The following is a 26,280-nucleotide window of genomic DNA, read 5'->3' on the forward strand; positions in this document are numbered from 1 at the left end:
AGCATGAATTAACTGTTTCGAAGCATATGGAAGTATGTTTTTCATACTTATATTAATTTCGTTTAAAATTCTTCTATCTGTTGTAGTAAGATAAAATAATTAATATTAAAACCAACCAAACAATATACAGTATTGCTTTTAAATGAATGTGTGCTGTTCTACATATATTTTGTTTTCATCTCCTTCCTTCCGAAGTAAGTCCTTGATTCTTTTTTCCTTTCTACAAATTAAAAGCGGATATCCTACCAAATTCTTATCTCTCGGCACGTTCTGTCTAACAAACTTATCGCTTTTCCCTTTCCAGTATATCTAATACAGCTCATTATAATTTCTGATTAGCTCGTATGTTGATATGAAATAATCTAATACAGCTCATTATAATTTCTAATACAGCTCATTATAATTTCTGATTAGCTCGTATGTTGATATGAAACACCATTAACATGACTTGGCTTTGATGAGCAGTATGCTATTTTTGAGGCAATATGTTTTTTTCTCTCAATATAAACTCCATTTCTTATCTATGGTGCAAATTACAATTCTAGGTTACCTGTCTAGGTTACCTGATGATTTTCTCTGAGCTGAGTGAATTCACCTTATAGCCGTATAGCTGTTTTTCAGAATAATGGGAATTTGTTTGGCGATTTGGGAACTTCCAAATGAGCTGTGTAGAGAACAAACATAGAATAAAATAGGGAAAGTCATGATGTCAATGAATATGGATAGTCCTAGTTCTTAATTTGTTTTATTAAGACTATGCATAACATCTAAACGGTTTACAATTACATGGAACAAAGTTCATGAAGATGTAGACACATAGACTATTCAATTCGCCGAATAAAAATTTTTGTAGATAGATACATCCAGCACAGCAGTTTATTCCATGTTTCTTACTATTTCTTAAAATATTTTCTTTTCTACAGGTTAATTTATATTACAAGAATACATTATCTCGAACATGTGGCACAAAAATATATCTTGATCCACTTTTATGACATTGGTAACACATTCGCTCAATAGTAAACCGCATTTTATTGAGCAACACTTTATGTGTCATGTTTTATCCTCTTCTGGTTTCTGGTTTGATAACATTAACCGAAAGTTGACTTTATATACTAAGAAAGAATCTCGCTTAGTAATGTTATAGTAATTTATCTATTTTAAAGCAAATACATTAAGAAGTATATAATTTTACATGATATTAATTTGAAAAAAAAAAAAAAAAAAAGCTTCAAAATTGATTACGAGAGTACTGAATTCAGGCGTCACGGAAAAGTTCATATTAATTCTGATTGCGCACTAGTTCTGTAGGTAGACAAAAATAAATTCCTTCGCTTTCATTTTCATCGTGCTTTTGCAAACTGTTTGCCCTATATTCTATTATATCCACGCTCATAATATGCAAAAACTTCTTTCTCATCCCAATATTGTTAGGGAATTCCTTTTGAGTTTTATCATCTTCGTGTGTCGGAGAATTTCGTGTGTGTTTGCTTGGATCTGTTTGAAAATGTTGATAGAAAAATATCTTCTTGTGCATCCAATGTTACACCTTTTACAGCTGTCATTCTTCAAGGCTGTGTCTAGCCAACAAATCACTATAGTTGGCTTTTCTTTCATCATCTTCTTCTGTTTTTTTATTTATTAAATGGTTGATAAGCATTTCTTTATCGTTTTTCTGAAGAATAGTTCATGTATAAGGTGAGTGGCCCACCAGCGGCCGAGTGGTAAAGTCGCTGAACACTGGTAGTTCGGTCCGAGGTTCGAATCCCGCGAACGGGCTGGCTGCATGGGCGTTTTCGTGGTTTTCCCCATGTGTAACGTGTATACGAGCCAGTTTCCCTTAGAAAGTCCTCCACGAAGGCATCCCTCCTCTTAGGCAGATAGCCCTCGAGGCTTTGCCATAATCACAGACACACACCTCCTGTACAATGTGAGTACCAGAAACATTTATTTAGAAAGTTCTCCACGAATGCATACTTCTTCTTGGGCTGGTAGCACTCGTGTATTTTGCCTTAATTAATCAACCTAAATTAATCCAGCGCCATCTTTCCAGTATTAAGGGCCCATTGGGCAAACTAGTTCGCTGAAATCTTAACGACAACCGTTCATAAAAGGTTACAGGCGTTCATAAAAGTTTACAGTTCGGCAAAACATCGCAGTTCTAAAACATCATGATATAAAGTATAGTCGTTGAACATAAAGGGCTTCAAAAACACCGTCGTAAAAAATAAAACATCTACAAATTATCGCATGACGATAATATCGCAGACACGTGTTTTTCAAAGTTGTAAAAAAGTTTAGCATAATGATCTATGATCGTAAGAAGAAATGAGGAATATTTTTACCTATGTATATCATATGTTTTAATTAACTAATACATTTTCTTAAAGTAAAAAGCATTTAAAGCCTGAAAATGAGTGGAAGATTACTGCTACGTTAGAAAAGAAAGTTACTAGAAACTTTCTTTTCTAACGTAGTTAGTTAGTTACTTAGTTACTAGAAATTAATGTAATTTTCAATGTCTATACTTATTATGGGAACTATTAAAGATAATCATTTAATTAATCTTTTTTTTAAAGTTGTACTGGTAATTTTTCATAAAAAATATTAGATATAAAAAGATAAGTTACTGCATGAGGCTGCATGTATTAAAATTGTTTAATTAATTATCGAATAGTAAAATTATTTTTTTAGCCTTTGTTAATCTGATATTAGTAAAAATTAAGCTTTTTGTTTTGTTTTATTTATTCATCTTTTGAAAGTGTTATGAATATTTCCATATACATCGCGCAGTTAATCGTTTGGGTATTGATTCGTTAGTTAAGATGAAACATATCAGGGAGTTGCTACATAACATTTCAACAGGGGATTTTGATTTAATGCGCTATGGCAAAGCAAACTAGAGCTATCTGACTAAGGGGAAGGTTGCCCTTGTGGAGGAGGACCTTTGTCAGGAACTGACTTCCATGTTATACATTAGAAAAACTACAAATATCTCCTACACAACAGCTCGTTCCCCGGGTCGAACTACCAGTGTTCAGCGATGTTACTACTCAGTCACAGGTGGTCATTTCAACAGAGATATATTACAAGAAACTATTTCGCTTTTACATCAGTCATTTGGAAAAGTTAAATTTAATATTATATCCAGAAAATTTAAACGAAGAATTTTTTTGAGAAATAATACATTAATATAGAAAACTCTCATTGTTGCATAATCGAGAAAATATTGTTAAGAATTTTATTATTACTATTTTTATTATTATTGTCTATTTTTCAAAAGTGTGTTTTTGTTTTATTATTGTGTGAAGTTGTAACTATATGTCTTTTCTTGTGTGGCAACAACGCTTCTGTAATTCTTCAATTTGAACTTTTCGATGTGTGCCAAGTTTGATGGCGTAATGCTCTGGTGAGAGCGTCGATTGATTGTGTAGATGAAACATGTTGTTTCAGAACGTTATTTCTTTAAAATATGTAAAATAAATGTTTTGTTTTCTGAACTCGGATTATGCAAACGTTATTTAGTTTCAACATAAAAGTTTGGCGTCCGTTTGACAGGACGTTTGTGTGATTTCGAGTAGTTTTGATTTAGGCGTTTTGTTAAAATGGAGTTGTTAAAGGCAAAACGTAAAAGTGAACGTACTTCGTTTACGTTAACTACGAAGATTGTGGAAGAAGAATTACCTACTTGTACGGATCCTGAGAGATTGCAAGTGTTGTTGGGGCAACTAATTGACAAATTTGAACGCTTGGACAGTACTCAAAGCAGTGTTTTAGAACAAACCAAGGAAGCGGATTTCGAGAATGAATTTAATACGGCTGAAGGATACAGAGATTCCTTTATAGCTTTAAAGGTGAAACTTCAGAATAAAATTGGACAATTGAATTCGATGAATGTTACTACAGATATGGCTTCAGTTTCGATTTCGGATCCTAAAGAAAATAAAAACAGGAAGTTCAAACTTCCTAAACTTGAACTGAAAAAATTTTCTGGAGATGCAAGAGAATTTTTAGGCTTTTGGAGCCAATTCTCCAAAATTCATGAAGATGCGGATATTGTGCCGGAAGATAAATTTTTGTACTTAGTGCAAAGTGCAGTACCTGGCTCAAAGGCAGCTCTACTTTTGAACAGTTTTCCTGTTACCGCCGCGAATTATCCTAAAGCTATCGAGCAGCTGAAAGAAAGATTTGGTAGAGAAGACCTTCTGGTGCAGATCTATGTAAGAGATTTGCTTGGGCTTGTTACAAAGAATGCTACAACAGGCAGAACGGCGTCGGACTTAGGAGTACTTTATGATAGTATAGAAAGTAAATTACGAGCGCTGGAAAGCTTAGGACGCACCAAGGAAAAGTTTGCTGATTTCTTGGGACCTTTAGTGGAGTCGTGCCTACCTGAGAATATTCTACGTGCCTGGGAGCGGAGTCGAACTTCTGAACAGGGACAGGAAAAGAGTTCTGAAAGAACGCTTGAAAAACTAATGTGTTTTTTAAGGCATGAAGTAGAATCGGAAGAAATGATTAGATTAGCACAATCAGGATTTACTCATTCTGTTAAGCGTCTTAATAAAAATGTTATTTCAGGTAATTCAGATTTAGCAACAGCTGCCGCGCTGGTAAGTACAAATGAAACCAGTAAAGGTAAGCAAAATGTTTGTATATTTTGTGGTAAGCCTCATATGAGTGCTAAGTGTTTTAAAGCTGAAAATATGAGCTTAAATGAAAAGAGGCAACTTGTACAAAAGAAAGGTGTTTGTTTTTCATGTTTAAGAATTGGCCATTTAAAAAAACCAATGTAAAGCCAATATTAAATGCCCCATTTGCAGTTGTGATCATATAAAATTTATGTGTCATCAGAATGTTAGTTCTGTAAAACAAAATGACTCTAAGTTGGATGTTTCCCTTTCTAATAATAGTAAGAGCGAGAAAGTTTATTTGCAAACTTTATGTGTTCTAATTAAAGTTAAAGATCGAGAGAGAAAAATTAGGATTCTCTTGGATTCGGGATCCCAACGACCATACGTTGGGGAGAAAATTATGAAGCGAATGAAGGCTGATCCTATTCGACAGGAGAAAGTAATTCATGGTTTGTTCGGGGGGAGGGAAACTGCGCCTGTAACCCATTCTGTTTTTGCTATTGACATAAGCAGTTTAGATAACACTTTTAAGTGTTGTTTTGAAGCTTTTTCTGAAAAAAAGATATGTGGATTTGTTCCAACAATCAAGAATGCTCAGATTATAGAGGAATTGAAAAGCAGGAAAATTGAGGTCAGTGACACATTTTGCGAGGAAAGTGAAATTGATTTATTGATAGGTGCAGATGTCATTGGTAAACTGTTAACTGACGAATACCTAGAATTACCCTCTGGTTTAACTGCAGTCAAAACAAAACTGGGTTGGACGGTTATGGGTAAAGAAAATGATACTGTCAGGGATAATGCCCTAATAAGTCTTTCCTTACATGTAAATAATGCTTCTTTGAAATCTTTATGGGAGCTTGAAGTTTTCGGTATTTCCGACCCGACGGAAAATAGTAAAACGAAAAATCTTCATTACGACTATGAGATTGATTTTCAGAATAAATTATCTATTCGGCCCGATGGTAGATATGAATTGGAATTACCCTGGAAATGCGAATCTACCAATTTATCAGATAATAAAAGCACTGCTTTGACACGTCATCAAAAAATGATAAAGAGGGCAAAAGAAAATAATTCTTTGAAGGAATATCAAGAAGTGTTTAGAGAGTGGGAAAATTTAAATATTATAGAAAAGGTTCCGGAAAAGGAATTAAACAATAAATGCCACTTTTTACCACACAGACCGGTTATTAAGATGAATAGTGAAAGCACTAAGGTAAGACCCGTTTTTGATGCTTCATCTTGTGAAAAGGGAAAACCATCTTTAAATCAGTGTTTATTGAAAGGACCTAATTTAATAGAATTAGTCCCTGATATTTTAGACAGAACGAGATTTTTTCCTATTGGTCTGAGTGCAGACATAGAGAAAGCATTCTTGCAGTTAGGAATTTCTCCGAAGGATAGAGATTACTTGCGATTTTTCTATCCAAGTGATGGGAGAAATAGTGTATAGGCACTGCAGAGTAGTTTTTGGGGTTTCCTGCAGCCCTTATCTACTAGGTGCGTCTATTAAATATCTCTTGAATAATTGTCCATCTGACTTTTTAGATGTGGCTGACAAATTAAAAAATTCGTTCTATGTAGATAATTGTATTACGGGTGTTTACAATATTGAGGAACAAGAGGATTTAATTCAAAAGGCCAAAAGTCTTATGTCGAGAGGCAGATTTAATTTAAGGGGATGGGAGAGCAATGTTGCTTCCAAATATACTACAAAACATTCTGGAGACACACCTCTTTTAGGAATATTGTGGAATTTAGACAATGATACTTTAAGGTGTAATATAAATGTAAATATGATAACTTGTGATACTAAGGTAACTAAGAGACTGATTCTGTCTATTGTACAATCAATTTTTGATCCAATTGGAATACTTGCACCAATAACTTTGCTTCCAAAACTTTCGTTACAAGAAACATGGAAGTTGAAATTTTCTTGGGACGAGGTATTGCCTCATGATTTTGTAAGTAAATTTTTTGTGTGGTTATCTGATATACTTTTGTTGAAAAATGTGGCAATACCCCGATTCATTGGAACCTTTGCAACAGTTGAATTGCATATTTGCAGGATGTATTTTCGCGAGAAGTGTTGATTCATGCAGTGTAAAAATTACTCTCTTAAGAGCAAAATCTAGAGTAGCTCCTATTAAAAATTTGACAATTCCTAGATTGGAATTAATGTCCTGTTGCATTGGATCCCGATTATTATATTCTGTTTGTAAAGCTCTTAATGATTTTGATATAAATGTAACTTTGTGGTGTGACTCCACAGTCGCATTATGGTGGATCAGAAATCCTGGTAATTGGTCGAACTTTGTAAGCAATCGTGTTAAAGAAATTACTAAGTTGACAAAACCTGAATCATGGAGGCATGTGCCTGGTAATATGAACCCAGCAGATGTGTTATCTCGAGGTTGCTCTGCTAAACAAATGATTAACTCGGAGTGGTTTAAGGGACCTCTCTGGCTAAGAGAAAGCCCTGAATTTTGGCCTACCAATATTGTTTGTCAGCCGAGCGAAGCTGACTTGGAAAAGAGGAAGGTAAAACTTATTAATGTTAACTTTTCAGAGGATACCACTCCTTGGTATGCAGAAAGAGTTTCTGATTATGAGAAAATGATTCGTGTAACCGGTTGGGTGTTACGTTTTATTTCTAACTGTAGGAAGAAGTCAAATTTGTGTAAAGAATCTAAACTAACTGTTGCTGAAATCATAAATTCCGAAAAAGTTTTGATTCGGTTGGTTCAAAGCTCAAATTTCCCTGACATTGGAGCTCTTAATCCACTTGATGTATTCATTGATAATGAAAAAATTATAAGAGTTAAAACTAGAATATTGGAACGCAAAGACAATTCTGAATTTTTAACACCAATTTTGTTACCGAGTAAATGTATCTTTACTACATTGTTAATTGAGTCAGTTCATAAGAAACATTGTCATGCTGGAACTCAAATACTTCAATCTATTTTAAGAGAAAGATTCTGGATACTAAAACAACGTAAAACTGTGCGTAATGTGTGAAAAGGGTGTGTAATATGTCAACGATATAAAGCGAAACCGATGTCTTGCGAAGTGACTCCTCTTCCTGAAGATCGCGTAGGAGATTATAGGGCTTTTGAAATTTTGGGAGTAGATTTAGCTGGCCCATTGTTTTTGAAAGACGGTAAGAAGGTTTGGATGGCACTCTTCACATGCGCTGTGTACAGGGCAATCCATCTAGAACTGGTGACTTCGTTATCAACAGAATCTTTTCTTTTGGCTTTAAGACGTTTTATAGCCAGACGTGGCAGACCACGAACCATTTATTCTGACAATGGGACTAACTTCCGAGGAACGTATAACGAAATGTCTAAACTTAACTGGGACATAATAGAGAATGAGGCAAAAATAAAGAGAATAGTATGGAAATTCAATCCACCAACAACCTCCTGGTGGGGAGGTTGGTGGGAACGGCTAGTTCGCATGGTTAAAGAACTTTTAAGACGTTCTTTGGGAAAATCGGTTTTATCTTATGAAGAACTGGAAACCTTAATTTGCGACTGTGAGTCGGTAATTAATTCTCGACCTTTAACATATATTTTGGAGAACTCTGAAGATGCTATCCCTTTAACTCCGTCAATGTTTTTAATTGAAAATTGTACTTCGAATGTAGCAGATATAGATAAAATTGACTCTCAGCATTTTTTGAGAAGAATTAAATACCGCACAAAACTTCTTAAAGATTTAAGGAACCGTTTCCGAAAAGAATATTTGGGGCAATTAATAATGAAACAACCACAAAATAAAGTAACCCGGTTGCCTAAAATTGGGGAGATAGTCTTAATAGGCGATGATTTCAAAAAACGCTTGTATTGGCCTTTGGGTAAAATTATAGAGAAAATTCCTGGTCGGGATGGCAAAGTTCGAACAGTTAAACTAAAAACTCAGAATGGGATTTTCATAAGGCCCGTTCAGCGTATTTATCCACTAGAGATACAACTAGATGAAAATTATTTAGTTGAAGAGCCTAACGTTAACGACGATAAGAAAAACGATCAGACTGACGTACAGCATATAAAACAGAAATTTGCGTCGTCAGGACGGCTTGTTAAGAAGCCTAATGTACTAGACCTTTTTAATAGGATAACATATGTTTTTGAGTCGTTTGCCACTGACTCAAAAAGGGGGGAGGATGTTGCATAATCGAGAAAATATTGTTAAGAATTTTATTATTACTATTTTTATTATTATTGTCTATTTTTCAAAAGTGTGTTTTTGTTTTATTATTGTGTGAAGTTGTAACTATATGTCTTTTCTTGTGTGGCAACAACGCTTCTGTAATTCTTCAATTTGAACTTTTCGATGTGTGCCAAGTTTGATGGCGTAATGCTCTGGTGAGAGCGTCGATTGATTGTGTAGATGAAACATGTTGTTTCAGAACGTTATTTCTTTAAAATATGTAAAATAAATGTTTTGTTTTCTGAACTCGGATTATGCAAACGTTATTTAGTTTCAACACTCATGACGACTATTTCCGTAAGATGAGCAATACATTACAGCCTCATAATATTATTTACTACCTAATTACCAATATAAATAAACTAAAAACTGTCAATATAACTTTATAGAAGAGAATAATGACATAATGACTTTTGATAGTTAGTTGTTGATTTAGTTATGGCAAAGCACTCGGAGCTATCTGCCTTAAGGGAAGGGATACCTTTGTGAATGATTTCCTAAGGGGAACTGGCTCGTATACACGCTACACATGGGGAAAACCATTAAAACGCCCGTGCAGCAGCCCGTTCCCCGGGATTCGAACCACCAACCGAACCGCCACTGTTCAGAGACTTTACCGCTAGGCCGCTGGTGGGCCTTTTGATAGTTAAGTGCATAAATTAAAATTTTTATTAACTGCTGTACGTAGCATTAATTTTCTACTCATTTTTAAGTTTTTTGAATGCCTATATTTCCTTCTTGCTTTTTTCTGCAAAAATTTATTATTTATTTAAAAATACAAAACATGGAGATAAAAATATTACTCATCCTTTCTTGGGCTCAACTATTATGTAAATAACATTTACAGTTTTAAAGCCTAAAAAACACATGTATGCAAAGCTAGATGCGATACGATGATTTACAGGTGCTTTATTTTTTAACACGATATTTTCTATGACGATGTTTTAAAACTGCGATGTTATTGAATAGCTTTAGATTCGACGACAATATTTTATACCTCGATACTTTAGAACTAAGATGTTTTCTCCTTGCTTTCTTTTCTCTCACGACGTTTTCCCCTTGTGTTGTTTCCTCTGCGATATTTTTGTCGCGATTATTTTGCCGCAATGTTGTCGGTGAACACCCTCACCGAAATGAAAAGTAAATGATATATAAACGGATTAGCATGAGGCCCCTATTCTCGCAGGGCTCCCTTGCAAGTGCTCAGTAGATCCATGCTAAAGACAGAATTCAACTTGATCTGAGATAGGACTGAACGAGATATTCAGTAGATGCTCTGCTAACTGGGTGTATTGAACAAATTACTAATGTACTGAATTAGTAAGGAAAACTAATGTTCATGATCGACGTTAGATTTCCTAGCTAATTCATTTTCACTTACGCATCTGTTGTTAACATCTCTTCTGTAGATGATTCCAGTTGTAATCCTACACAGATAATAACCGTTCTACGTTGTTCTGTGGCCATGATCAAAGAGTACGTTAAGGAAGCCTATACCTTGACCACGCTTAATCAGACCCATTTGGATATTGTGTAGCTGTCAGTTAAAAAAGATAATCATTTTTTTAGTTCGTTATCCCGTTTAAAAATCCATTCTTCAAAATTTCAGACTTCATCGGAGCCATGGGTGACAGTGTTTTTATAGACTGTTTTTATCTACGGAGATTACTGCAGTTACTATGCGTCGTCATAATTAAAAATATTCAGAAACACTAATCGTGATCATATTGAGCATGTGGCTTGCTTAAATAATCGAAACCACACTTTTGGCACTGTAATAACTAATAATCACGACTAAGTAATTCCATTATTCACGATAATGGCATGATGGGCAAATATTTGTTTGCTGTGATTTATCGATAGCAGTTAGTCGCTCTGATCGATTTTACTTAAATTTGTGGTTAAAAGCTGTTGTTCTACTCGTAAACTACGGACGTTTTATTTCTTTTAATTTCACTTAAACATTAAATCAATAATAATAAACGTGTTAATAAATATTTCTATTTGTTTCTAACTTTGTGCTATTTTCAGCTTAGCAGTCAAACAGGACGATAGTCTTTTATAGGTACTTACTGAGGTGGGTGCCCGTTTGTTTTCTTTATGTCAAAACACAAGAAGACTTATCTGGATATGGGAATCAATGGAATTTCTTTGCAGAAAACTTTCTAAGAGAGTCTGCCACGTATTCCTGTTACACATGGACAAAAACACAAAAACGCTCCTGCAAAGGGGCTGTTTGTCGAGATTTGATATCCAGGTCAAACTACCAGTAATCAACGATTTTACCGCTCGGCTGTCGGTGAATCCTTGCTGAGGTGTATGTTATTATTAATGCAACCTTAGAAAATAATTTAAGCATATTATAAGAAAACCCTGTAAAAGACTAATGGGATGGAAATATGTCGCAGAATATTTAACAGATTTTTTACATATAAGAACAAAATTAGATTCCATTATTAAAAGCAACATTGAAAATACCTACAGTTTTTTTAGGTGATACACTGTTTTAAAAGTGTATCACAGAAAACAATTTCCTGTTTGTTTAGATAATCCAGCGCTTTTTATGAGCATAAAGTGATAAGAAAATAAAAATACATAGATCAATTAGAAACATAACAGTAGCGAATGTGAAACATACCTGAAAATGCAATTCCCACGGCAGCGATGAGCACTATAGCTTGAACTATATGATTAGTCATGATTTCTGCAGTTGCAAAGCTATAAGGGGAAAGAATTCTACTGTTAGCTTGTTTTGCGTCATAAATGGAACATAAATCCAGAAAAAATATCAATAGAAACAAATCATTATTTTCCACCACGTGTTCATCTAGGTGTGAGTAACTTTACACGTCATACAGCAAGTTGTATAAATAGGATAATCACATGTGAGCTCGCGATTAGATATGATTTCGAAATCGCTCTTCATAAAAAAATTGTAACGTTAGCTGGTAACTCAGATTTAATAGCTCTTCTAAAAGAGTCAGGCATGATGAATTTTTTCATAGTACAGAAATTCTAAACGTCATTACATTTTCATGAAAAATCATCCTCGGATTTATGCGAACAGCTAAATCGGAAGCGCTTAGTTTCAGCTATGAAAATTAAATAGTTGATAATGGAATTTTGCAAGATTGTTGATATACTTTCTGCTGATAAGCATTTTCATCTTATTTTGAAATAACCACTATCTAAACAGACTGTAGTATAAGATAACTGAACAAGATAAATGGAATTCAAAATATATTAACATTTGTGCAATGTACAGCGGCGTTTCAAAACCGCGACAAAGTTACGGAAGAAGGCGTTAGCAGTCCCTAAAATAAGACCAATTTTATTAAAAAAAATGAATTTTTACAAAAAAAATCAGCTCAACTCAGCATTCTGAGTCTAGAAAGTTTAATGTATTACGGGCGATGATTCAGATCTTATAATTATGTTTTTCATAACACTTTTACATTTTGCCCGTATCCTTGACTTGGTCGAATGTTGAATTTCTTTCTCCATTTGGTGGTTCATTTCATTAATTCTGCCATTTTATCAAAATCTGCTTTTGATCGTAGTTTCGAAACTAGCTATGGGAGTCGTAATATCACAAACAGATCTCATGATTTGATCTGCAAATCTCATTCCAAGATATTCAAAGATGTCTTGAGGGCCGTTCAATTTAGGTTCAACTGTGGAATTAATCATTCATACTGATCTTTAGAGTACTGTTAATGAGATTTCCAAATTTTTGCATCGAATTCTAATACAGTTGTCCTCTACACATTAAGAAACGAGAGGTGAAAGGTGAAATACCACTAAATATTTCCTTAATGGTAATTTCTTGCCAGCGCTGAAGTATTGCAGAGGTCTTGGAATGTTCCTATTATGCAAAACATTAGGTTTTAAAATTATCATTCAAATTAAATCAGTCTAAATAGCTTAATAAGCCGAGCGATTTAAGGGCAATAAACGTATTTATTTATAATTTGAAGCATTATTTTATTTTTTGATAACATACTGTTATATCTCATAATGCATTAATTTATATATAACCGATAATTTTTATAATTATTTTGAAGCTTTAGTGTATATCATAAAACGCATTTCTAATGACGTATTAGGTAGCTGAAGTAGAATACCCTTTTTTAATGTTTTTTAATTATAAATATCAAACATTACATTACATTAGTTATGTAAATGATACAATTTTACTTGACAAATCTATAACGTGAAATATTATTTGTTGTGCTGGTCTGATATAAGAATTTTTAGGACATTTTCCAAGAAACTTTCAGGCCATTAGAAAATCAGTGAAGTATATATTTAAGATAAAGATTATGTAAAATAAAAATAGAACATTAATTTTTAATAACCTCTCTTTACCATTGCTAATTTGGCTATTTCCTCTTTCTATACTAAAAATAGTAACATGCTCATAATAAATCTCTCTGCATTACGTCATTTTAAATTAACATCTGCTATATTGTTCTTATATAGCACTCATGAAGCATATAAGTACATAACGATAAAAGGTTTTTTTATCTAATAGTAACGTTAAGTTTCTCATATCAAAACTTAAATGAATCAATGGAAATAAAGTGGAACTAGACTAACATTCATATTGTAACCTACATCGTCTTATCAGTTCCTATGTGGTACTAACAGGTGAAAAATACAAATATAATTAATCAAGAACGGATGCGCTTTTAGTGCAGTTGAGCTGTGTATTTTTTATTCAAGAACATTTTATCTAGAATAAAGAAGTTACATGTTCATGCATGCGATAAAGCAGATCAGTATAAAAGGAGGCTTTGAGTCCAAAGGATTGTCTATAATTGTCTGATATGAGTAGACAGAAGGCAAGCTTGGTGGAGTAAGTATGCGGCTATTTAGTGCCTAAGGTAAGTGTAGTGCCTAAGGGCGGAGCACGTAATAAGTAAAAAAAAAAACATGAAATCATATTTTTCTGCAAAGTTAAGAGTATGCGAAAAAGCCGCCTTGCTGTTGGTGTTGATGTTGGTGATTCAGATCTACAGAAATCGCAACTGTCGAGTTCTCATTCAAGAAACGGTTTTATTTGACGTCAATAAAAGAAATCTAATCAAAGTTTTCAATTCGAACATTTAACAGGTTTTTGTCTTAGGATTCGAATGATTCAAATGACAAAAAAGCGTGAAGATTCGAGTTGTCGAATCCTTCCCAAGATTCGGTGGATTCGAACATCCCACTTAATAGAAATTCCAGTGCCTCTTTCGATTTATAAATTTGTACTAAAATTTAGTAAAAGTGTATGAGGTGAGGTTAAGCTAACACAATGACTCAATTAGAATGATTAAAAAATGAAAAGCGCAGATGGAAACTGCTGTCTTGTTGCTGTCTTGTTTTGCAATTGTCTGCCTTTATTCGAGTAATTTAGAACAAGAGAAGCAAAATAATAGCAATACGTACAAAATAACAAAAGAAAAAAATACATTGAAAGTTCTGGGTAGTTTCAATTGTTAATTGTTTTGTAATAGCACAAGACACGAAATATTTCATAAATCATGAAAATAAATTTCTCTCTTTTTACCATGAAAATAATTTTCTCTCTTTTACCACGAAGGAGGAAAAGTAACGGAATTGCAAAATTCTAGTAGAAGTAATACTACTCAGTTTATCTTTTCTCTTTAAATACATAAAAAGAAAGCTCTTTGAGATTTTCATTATTTTCAGTTCATGGATTTCATGTATTAGTATAACGGAAGACATTACCGGTTCGGGTAAATATTTTTCCCAAACAAAAGCAATCAAGTAAATTAATTTATTCCTACAAATTGCTATAAACTTACTAATTTGAATAATTAAATCTTTTCTTTTTAAATACATGCACAGTCTCCAAGTGGTATTCTACCATTTGGCCTTGTTATTTTTCACCCCATTTGCAATTTGGTTTTGCAATTTTGAACAGCTCATTTTTAAATGGAAGATTTTATACTGTATGTTTTTACTCCTTATGCACAAATTTTTTTAATCAGAAAGGACTACAGTAACTGCTTAGTGTTAAAGTATTTAACGTATTACTCTAAAACCTCTATACTAAGAGAAGATTTCAAGTTCTTTTCCAGATTATGATTTAATATTTTGTAATTATTTAAATATCATAATATTAGGCAAAATATCTCTTATGTAAACACACTTGCTATAAACTTAGTTTAACACCAATTGATCATTTTTACAATTACATCTGCATATTCCTTTGTTTTTCAGCATGTGTAAGATTGTTTTCTAAAGTACATGCAGGAAAACAATGGTATTTTTCTTTGTTTTCATCATCTTTTCTTTCAGTTAAATAGCAAAGATAAATTTTCAATGTTTTAGAATTGTCTACTTTCAAATCTACGCACTGAGAAAAGTTAAGAAATGGGAGGAAAATAACTAAAAAAGTGAAAAAATTTCTAAATCACATATTAAAGAATATTCAAATTGATTCTTCTTAAGTAAATAATCGAAAATTTGTTAGTGTTAATAGATTTTCATCCCAGCTACATTAATGCTCAATCATAACCCTTTTGGTGAGTCAGGTTCCTTTTTAGATATCCCTTTGGGCAGCCAGGACAACGACAAAACGTCATAACTGAAGCCAGAAGAATCACGGAGCTTTCCATTTTTTGTGTATATACACATGTATACTGTAGATACATTAGGTAATTTGGAAGCAGGAAAGATGAAAAATGAGCAACCGCCTTCGCCGGGAATCGAACCACGGATCTCTGGAATTCGCGCCTAGCGTGCAGACCACCACACCACGAACTCATGCCAAGAAGGCGGGAAAAATACCTTATAATACATATATATATATAAAGATAATTAAATATATAACTCTATTCACATGTATGGATGCGTCTGTTGGAGCCGTTACAAGAAGGCACAGCATTCATAAAGTGATAACTAGTTACCACTAAGTATCACTGTCATTTTTGGCTGTGGTACTTGCCGCAACAATGCAGTATAGTGTACAGCTAGTCGTGGATCTTCAATGAAGAGACGTGATTCTCATTGTAGTTAGTGGCTTTTGCTTACAGTGCTTGGAGACGAGCCAAGCAATGAAAGGATTCTGCTTATGTAATGGAATATGATACAAGTAGAATGCTCTTGGAATGTTACATAGAAAATCTCTTTCTATATTTGCTTTTTACTTTATTTATACGTACTTGGAATATCTTGTAGAAAACGTACAGACTTTTTAATTTTTATTCATGAAGGCTAGATAATTATTCTTTTTAAAATAGAAAAAAAAAAAAAAAATAGGTAGGTAAAAAACGCAATCGGTCTTAAATTTAGTTTAAAAGTGTATGATATGAAATATTATGTTGAACATCGGAAAAAACAAATGAACAGATACAAAGAAGAAACGTTCATCGTCATCACGCTCGATGAACTATGAGTTTGAAATGTCGCTTTCTAGCTGGAGAAAGAATACACGCTTAGGGGAAAAAATTAGAATAACTTAAATTATCCTTTTACTTACTATTCGTTGCATATGCATTTCAGAATATATGCGTCTTTACTTTCAGCAGTGTGTAAAATGGCAGAAAAGGTGAAGGAAAAAAAATTTTTGTTTTAAAATCTAGGTTAGGTGAAATCGAAGGGGAAGTGGAATACTGGTTCGTTGTTTGGTGTGGCTCAACCATCTTATTTGCAATTTTTTTTTCATTATTACATATTCACTTAAATGTCATAATTTAAGAAACCGATATGGAGCAATCGAAATAATTATTAAGGATTTGGAGTCATTAGAACGCAGCCAAACTCTTAAGGCTATCTGCTTAAGAGAAAGAAGACCACTGTAAAAAACTTCTTAAGATAATCTGAAAGCGCATTCTGTTAAATACGAAGAAAACTAAACAATGCTCATGCAGCCTCGTTCTCCGGAATTCGAATTTTCGGTTGAACTACTACTGTTTAGCGGACTCTATCACTGGCGGTTCAAATTATTAATTAAGGAATTTGGGTCATCTAAAAGCGACTAGGAAATGAAAAATGCCGTAAATTCAATATAAAAATTGATTACAGTTACAACGTTAATCATTAGTGCATTTCTTCTTTAGGACAACGATAAGTATGATAAAATGTAGTGACAGCGCGTCAGTAGTTCTGAAAGTATTTGAATATTACCATAGGTACAAACCCTTAAAATCCCGCAATACTAATGCCTGCGATCTGTACCATCTCATGGAAGTCGTAGTACTCTATCATTGCGTTCACTTCTATCGAAGCTCTACAATGATCGCCCTAAAGTACGGATAGCTTCCTCTCTGCTATAATGAATCTAGTTTAGCCTTACATGGATCTTTCGAAGTAGTTCTTTCATTTTGGGAAAGAGATCATAGTCACACGGATTCATATCGGATTAGTATGAGGGGAAATCCAATACCTTCCATTCATCGTAAGAGATTCCTGATAACGCCAGCATTGTGATACCTCGCATTGTCATAGAGGAAGATAGAATTTGTCTACGTTTAGCACTCAGGAGAGAGTGACGGCACTTGTTGGTGACGAAACGCGAGGTGTAATTATGTTGGCATTATCATGAATTTCCTGCGACGATGGCGATGGAAATCACTGGAACTCTCATATCAGTAGATTATGAGTCAGTGTGACTATGTTCACTTCGCCAAAATGAAATAAAACTACTGGATGAGATCCATTACAGTTGTCGAAAAGAGGCTATCCGTGATTTACGGCAGTTAGCCTCTTTTCGACAACTGTAATGGATCTCACCCAGCTATTTCTTACGCCTAAAGCATAAGCTATTTCTTACGCCTTCTTGGTATGCTTTCGTGGTGTGGTGGTCTGCACGCGGGGTACGTACTCCAGAGGTCCGCGGTTCGATTCCCGGCGAAGGCGGTTGCTCATTTTTTAATCTCTCTTGCTTCCAAATTGCCTAATGTCTCTACAGTGGCGCCCGAACTAAAAAGGTGGTGGATGATGAATCTCCACACCCAGGATTTGGCGAATGGATCCCCTAAAAACCACAGTTGCCCTTTAAAAGGGGGAGTACATAAGGTATTTCTCCCGCCTTCTTGACATGCCTTCTTGGTATGGTGGTCTGCACCCTGGATGCGTATTCCAGAGGTCCGCGGTTTGATTAACGGCTAAGGCGGTTGCTTATCTTTGAATCTCTCTTGCTTCTAAATTACCTAATGTCTCTATAACTGTGTAACATCGATGTGCTAATTGGGTACGACGTCTTCAATTTGACAGAAGCTTGATAGACACAGCAGGTTATACTGGAGTACTTATGGTAATAAGGTTTTCAGAAGTATCGATGTGTTGCAACTACATTTTATCAAACTCTTGTGTAAAAGAAACAATGTAATTCAATCAAAAATAATGACAAAGAAAACAGGCGTTATTTCATCAATTAAAGACAGTAAAATTTTTATTTTATTATGGAAAGGATTAATTGGCATCAAATTATACATTTGTCAGTAAATGAATCAGTTTTATGTTTCTGTTATGTACACTTAGGATTCTCTGGGTTCAATTTTAACAGGGATAAAATGGGTTGGGTGTACAGAACTTTTGATAGTTGTATATACGCCTCGATATTTCAGTTTTATAAATATATTGTAATTATATACTTTTTATTATTTACTAGGAGTGAACCGACGGCCGCAGAAACAACAAACATAACAATTTTTTGACGTTTATTAAATCTATCTGATGTTATTAAACCTAGCTTATATATATCATTGGTCACACTGTTGAATCTATTAATCTTTTGGACCAGAAATCTTGAAAAATTAATCGTACTTTCTCCAGGAATCGAACCATGGATCTTATAAGTACCAGTCATAGGAACTAACACCAAGAAAGCACACATGAGGGAGAAACGAAAATTCCTTGCTTTCTTTCCCACGGCAAACGGGGAGAAGCACGACAGCCAATCGATCAAATCTAGGTGGTGATGAATTACCATCCATGATATTTTATTAGTCCACTATAGAGACCATTAGATATTTCGAACCAGGAAACATGTAAAATCAAGTATACTTTTATCAGGATACTGATAAATTATATGAGGTGAGACCGTATCTAAACTTACTAAATATCACTACTTTTTACTACTGGAAATATAAAGTTCTCTTTTAGATTTCAGACACGAGAATGCATTATTCCTTTTGCAAACTCCTATTGAGAGTGTAGAAATAGCCATAAATAGATCAGCAACAGGAAGACCTAGTAAATTCAGCATTCAAAAACCATTGCATGGAGATGGTAGACAATATCGTAAAGTTCGTTGATAACAAAAGACTTTGTTTTAAAGAGTATCACAGCCAGGCTGTTTACAGATGCAAAGTATGTAATGTAGCTTTACATCATGATTGTAATCAAGCTTTTCATGCTTGAATCTTTCAGTTGAAATAATCTGTATTTGTAAAAGGAATACAATGTATATTTTAATATTAAATTAATTACAAGTAAAGTGATTTGTAAATTTATAAAACGTTATACAACTAAAAAGTAATCCTGCGCTCCACTCAAAAGAAACATCACACGAGTACAATCCTACTCACTAAACATCCGTAGTCTTATTCCGCTGACGTTGCGCGAGCGCAACACTCGCTCTTTCCACAAGTAAGAGCATTTTTTTTTAAATTTTCAATGTAAATTTATGTTATAAATGCTTAATTTAATATTTGTTATTATTTTCATGAGAAAAGAAACATTCCTTGTAGTTTTGGCGGTTAATGGGTTAAGCACGAAACTCTCTAAAAGAATTAAGAAAAATACAAACTTTGCTTAAGACTTCGTAAACGCATACTTGCAGTGTGGCACTTAGAGCCGCTATGAGGTGATACTGGTAATTTAAACACCAGAGAAAATTGAAATTATTATGTTCCTTCTCTCCATTTACGATCGCATGTTGACTTAGATGGAAAAAAAAAGTCCATTTTATATTTAATGAAAAAGGAAATTTTATTTCCTTAAAAAAGCCAAATTTTAGGCGATGTGGGAACAATTATTTTGTGCCAACATACGTAATACATGAGTCAGAAGTTTCCAGTGAAATATGTTATGAAGCCTATGAATTAGGTGAACTATAAATTACATCAGTTACAGATATTATTAAAATAAAATGAAGAGATAAATTATTAGGACTATGTGCATTGCATTTAAATTTTTAGCTTATTAGGAATTATCACAGTCTCCAGCGTGTGTTCTCATTGTGTAAATAGTGAGCACGCGCAGCTAGCAAACTGGAAACCTCATGGTTCGAAGCCTGGCGACAGCACAGTTGATTTATTCTGATGTTTGTCTTCGGAAGACTCTGATGGTGTCTACAACTTAATCAACGCACTATTTTCATTTGAAAGATTATATATATATATATATATATATAATTTAAGATGTATTGGAACACGATGATGTATTGGAAACAAAGGAAAAAGATGTATTGGAAAACGGAAACGCACTAACGTGATTTATAATTAAAAGCTAACAGAAATTGACTAACTGTGTTACATTGAATGTAATGAGATAATAACCTAATTGTGTGGAGAGAAATCTGATATTTGAGCTGTAGTTTACATGACATGATTTTTAGAAAATGAATACTTATAACCAAGTAATGACTCATTGAGTAAACGAAAATGTATACATAGTTCGTTATTGCTTTTTCCATTGCATTTATGGGAAATCTAGTGTCTTTATATTAATGAGGAACAATTAATATATATTATTTTCAATTAATACGAGCCATTAATTTAAAGGAGAAGATTTTCCGAACTCAATATATTTACTAGATTTCCTTCTCTGCAGTTGTTGAAATGTTTTAGTTGTTGTTGTCGTTGTGGTCGTGTCCATATTACATGTAACAATGGTTGCGAGAGCCTACTCCTAAGAGAGGTTGGACTTCTATTTTCCACCCCCAATTTTGAGGGAGAGTACTCCGGGGGGGATCCGGGGATCTCCCACCCCTCTCCGCTCCCACCAATCCCCACGAGAGAACTTTCGACTCGCCGCATATTTAGAGTGCCGCCTGCCGCACCGACACTATACATTTACAAACATCCATGTCTTCTCCGGGATTCGAACCCGGGCCCTAAATGTTTTAGTGAAAGCACATAAACATATCGCACGGTTTCAAATTACTTCGATTTTCCCTTAGGTAGCCGCTTTAGAGATTATGATTATTAGTGATGCTCAGCACTAGTGTTTAGTTATGTCCTCTGAAAGTTTGAGCATTTTTGTAAGAAGTGTCATTACGTTTATTACCTAAATACACGCTATGCTGCTCCTGTTAACCCAACAGGTATAATTCAATTATCTATGTTATAAATTTGAACGCAACGCGATTGTCTTGAATGGGGGAACATCTTGCTCCATTTTAGTTGTGTACTCGGATAATGATTTTATTTTTCAGAACTGCATACCTTTTTAAATATACCACAATTCATTTAATAATTTGTCATCAGATTTTTATTCTTCATGAAAATATTTTCGTCACTGTTTATAAGCTACAGTATTATTAAAATATTACTTGTTTAAAACTATTATGGTTATTTAATTTTATTCGTTTCTCAAGCACAAAACGCCGCTTTTCGAGCAGCATTTCACATTTGGAAAATCCACAGGTTCTCCCACAGACAAGTCTTTTTGTGGATCTTACGACTACCCTAAAATTTACACCTAGAAAGCAGGATTATTAGATTGTTGAATATATTTGATTTTACAAAAAAAAAAAAAAAAAAAAAAAAAAAAATTCATCGCATCTTGAATATGGAGGAGTATTAAAAAATTATGTCAACATTTTTGCAAAGTCTGGGAATATATGTAAAATGCGGGACATTTTCTGGGATATATCCCGAAGCTAGATATCTGGTCATTTTACATTAGTGTGAGAGGACTACATGCTTGTGAAATGCTGAATATTTATTTAACTTAATAGTTTCTAAAAATATCTAAAGTAATGCATTGTTATTATTTACCTAACGAAAAATATTAAAAACACGTAACAAGTTAAAAATAACGTTTATTTGGTTTGTTTTTAAAAATAAAAAATATTAAGCCATTTTAGGTTTTTTTAGATCAGGAAGCGTAAAAATAGATTATTCTTTCGCCGAGATTTAACCCACGGGTTTTGTAACTGGTTAATTGGATGGACTGATCACTTACACAACAATAGCAGTAATTCATGTACAGAAGTAATGAGCCTGACATCTAGAGTCCGAATAACTGGAGTTTTACTGGATTAATGTAAATTTTGATTAAAATATTCATATTTCTTTTTTTAGTCTATGCTTTGAAAATAATTTCAATCTATTCAATATAAATTTTGATAAAATATTCATATTTCCTTTTTTAGTATATGTCTTCAGTCTGTCGCACAAATGAAAATAATTTCAATCTATTCACAAATTCTATTCAGTGTAACACGTAACTGTCAACAAAACACAAATAAAAATTTATGGACAATAAAAATAAATGTAATAGAATAAAAAAAGATCCAATTTTTAATCAATATTTTCATATAAATTCGAACATGATTTCATAATTTAATGTTTCAAGTATACAGAATCGCTCGAAAATTTACTTAAATAATAAAAAGAATTTTTTCTATCATTTCAATAATTGCCATGAAATATATTCTTTTAAAACTATCCCTTTTTTTCTTCAGTTATCAGTCATTAATATTTCACTCAGGATGAAAAATTAAACAGTTAGATTTAAAAAAAAAATACTAGGAATTGTTTAATTCCTGAATTAGTGTTCATGTAAAAATCTTTGTGAATGAATACCTTAAAAATCGAAATACTACTGCTTTTTACTAGAAAACTTCAGTATGAAATTCGATTATGAATTTTCTTAAAAAGCGAATTTAGTCAGTTAACAGATTTTAAATTACAGAGAAAAATTTGATCGACCAAAATTTAACTTACGGCTTGAAAATGAAGAAAATATCACACACCTTCAGATGCCGACGAAAAAGAAGTCGAAAGTAAATGCGACGTTGCGTCGTTCGTTTCTATTATATATGTTTTGAATTTCCTGCCCAACCGCGGGGTTACCGTAGGTAGCGCCAAGGTCACGAAGTAATCGCTCTGTTGGCATGTCCTCGCCGCAATAAAAAGAGCAATAAACAGTTATGATAGACGGAGCGCGTTGTCATCTGCTATCAGCATCGGCTTTTCAAAATTATACTTGCTTTCCACGATTCATTCATTCGCATAGTTGTATCGAAACTGCGTTGACATACAGTCGCCCTTGAATACTAATTTCATTCTTTCTATTCTTCGTTTGTGAGGGAAACATTTCATAATAAATAGTGATTTCCTTAATGTGTTACATTAATAATTACAAAATGATTCTTCGTTATTGATATAATGTGATTGTTATCATCACTTTCATCCAAATTTCAGGGTTAATATTTATCTTTTGTGAGACTTTACTATCCTAAAATTGTTCTGATATGCGGGCTGTTTCAAAAGAAGGTACGCAGCTCTTTTTGAAATTAAAATGTAATTAAATAAATTTAAGGATCTTTTCCGTTATATGACAGCTTGCGCTAAAAAATGCCTAAAGAAGTAGAACCAATGTTGCCGACTGAAGACCTCTAAGTTAAATGTATTATTTTTATTTCTTGTAAGAACTTTCTTCTTTTAAAACTATTAACTATTGTCAGTCAAAAGTATTGTACAGCGTCTGTGCAATACTTTTGACTGACAATAGCGTTTGTGTTTGTACAGCGTCTGTGCGGCAAGGGGGTGCTCAAAATGCAGAGCTAGATGAAATCCTCTGGAGAGGTTGATAGTAGGGAAAGAGGGGCGAGAGACACACGGAAACCGCATTCTCGGGTGTTCTTCCTCGGAATTTCATTCAAAGTTAGCAGTTAGCAACGGCCGGCGATATCCAATATGTCTCCTTGGTGCTTGCCTGGCTTCAACCTGTACCATCGGAAGATTTTAAAGCACACCCTTGTCAGTTTCCAAAGACTATTCTGTTCTTTTTACCTGTTGACATAAATAATCTACGTTACGTTACACATGAGGAAACACACAAAAGCCAACCATGCAGCCAACCCGTTCACCTGAGATCAAAACCTAACCAAGTCCAACTACCAGTATTCAGTAGTCTTAACGACTCGGCCACTGGTGGGGCTTACATATTAGTTAAATGTTGTTATTTGAGTGTTCCTCAACAGAAAATTTCCGACGTTTTTTATTGTGTAGTGATTAGTTATAGTAAAGAAGTACAAATAATCCAGTAGCAAGACACTGTACCACACAATACTAATCTAGGGTCTAACTTTTAATTCACTGTACTAATTACTTATTCCAGCATAACATTGCGCATCTAATATTTCAGTATGTACATTTCTTGTGTATCTAATGATAATGCTTCAAAGGATCATAGTGTACTCAACATATGAGTACACACGTTATGTATATATGCTACCGTATCCATGCTTTTGCATACACCTTGTAACATGGCAATGTATTATCCAGTGTCTAACATTAATTACCTTTAACGCCACTGTATTAAGTACCAAATATGTATGTATGTTTATGTATTAGTGTATAAGCACAATTACCACGTATGGTTATCTAGATAAAGGTGGACGTGGCCCTATACCGATTAACCGTATTGGTAGAGGGGTAGTGCCCACGTCCTCTGTCGCATAGTAAAGAAGCGCACACTGCTCCCAGTATACGACAACACTAGAGAAAGTTTTTGTAGAAGCGCAGAGAGCACAGAGACTGTCGATTAGCGCGCGTTTTTAAGCCTTGAAATAAAAACAATTTTTAAAGTGTATTATGTCTGATTAAAGTTCTTAATGAATGTGCTGTGGACAACGAAGATCAGTACCATGCGATAATGGTGACTTCTAAACATCGCTAAACGAGATCTTGTGAAAAGTTCGCAAGTACCTTCGGTTTGACGCCTGGCCAACTCTCATTTCCAAGCCAAAAACTATAAATTACGTCGACTTTTACCCTCCGGATCAAAGATGAGTACTAATTATAGATCATTTCATAAGTTTGTACGCTTTAAATTTATTTTAACTAACATTTATTTTAAGTTTAAGCTATCTTTCCTGTCAAGCCTTTACTTTCCCCTAGAATTGCCAATGCCAGAGTATGTAGATTTTAGTAGAACGCGCAGAGTATTCAAATTTTAGCAGAAGTAAATTGAGTTAAATAGAAGGGAAACGAGATTGTAAGTGTGATTCTTGAATCACGAGCGTGAAGGTTGCTAGGAAGAAAATTTAAGAACCGCGCGTTTCGGCCTGTGTGCCTATTTCGGCAGTTCGTTGAATCTTTCAACTTCTTAATCAGAAAGTTTGCTGAATCTCAGCTGTATCTTAGAACGCGGTTAAGTTAGTTACGATTATAGAGCCTCGTAGATAGTGATTTCGTTAGATATTCATCCTGTCATTTATTTTTAGTTGTACTTTTCTATTTTTGTTACACCGCCGGGTCAGCGTAGTTTGTGAGCGTCAAGTGAACGCAACTGTGATATCTAAAGTGAAATAAAAAGGGATTTAAACCCTTCTTACGAGTTTGTGTAATTTCCAGTTCATAGCAGTCACTACTACTGTTGCTGGCAAGTTGGGGCCACGCAACATCATATTGGCGCCCGAACACCTTACGAACTGAAATGGCCGAAAACTGGATGGAAGCTCCTGTACAACTCCAACAACAATTAGAAGGATTTGGATACCTGGTCCAGACGATGAGAGCATCTATCAAGCCAAACGTCAATTTCGACGGAAAAAATTCGGTGGCGATATTCTTAGAAGGCCTCGAAAATCATTTCCAGTTATACCCTGTGCCTGAAAGACAAAAAGTTGCCATTGCCACGTCTGCACTAAGAGCACAGGCCTCACTATGGTGGAAGAGTATAGGGAAATTTTTATTAGGAGAATTCGGAGGCCAAACATATACCTTTGAAAATTTCAAAAGATCATTATTAAAGGCCTTCCTCATAGTGAAAGCCCGAGCTATATAGTTTTTATCAACGAAATATAGAAGAGTTGACGGACTTATTCTGCGAAAAGTTAAACTGACGGATATGCTGTATGGAAAGAAACCTGACACGGAGATAATTGAAATAATTTTCAAGACAGTCTCTTTGTCAAGACAGTCCAAATGCAATTTACACATTCTCCCATTGAATTACAACAAGAGGGTATCTTTAAATATTTTTCATTCAGCAACTAATTTACCTGACCACTCCCTTAAACCATTATTAAAAAACCTAGAAATCAGCGGAACCTCGAATAAATGGATAATAGAATGTGCACCTCCAGCTTTTGAATACCTTATGGATAGCAAACAAATAGAGAACCATCATATCTCAGAATGTCGTGCCAGCTGCCCCTCTGACATTAACTTCATTGTCAGTAACAAATTTAGCAGTACAAGTTTCGACACTCATCATACCGCTAACGACG

At 34.1% G+C, this 26,280-nt stretch overlaps 1 protein-coding gene across 1 annotated transcript in view; it reads right to left on the reverse strand.

Annotated features, from left to right (window-relative positions):
- LOC118184049 (BPTI/Kunitz domain-containing protein-like) overlaps window positions 1-22,884 on the reverse strand; it is a 48,305-nt gene extending 25,421 nt beyond the window's left edge. The window contains exons 1-2 of the mRNA XM_035353683.2: window positions 22,766-22,884; window positions 11,494-11,573 (exon numbers count right to left, since the gene is read on the reverse strand). Of these exons, the coding sequence (XP_035209574.1) occupies window positions 11,494-11,554 (61 nt within the window). The 5' untranslated portion in view covers window positions 11,555-11,573; window positions 22,766-22,884. The remainder of the gene's footprint in view (window positions 1-11,493; window positions 11,574-22,765) is intronic.
- Between the last annotated feature and the right edge of the window lie 3,396 nt (window positions 22,885-26,280).

This window comes from Stegodyphus dumicola, chromosome 8, assembly GCF_044657685.1.
Source record: "Stegodyphus dumicola isolate Sdum_Otavi_A_Nest chromosome 8, ASM4465768v1".
In the NCBI taxonomy this organism is placed as follows: domain Eukaryota; kingdom Metazoa; phylum Arthropoda; class Arachnida; order Araneae; family Eresidae; genus Stegodyphus; species Stegodyphus dumicola.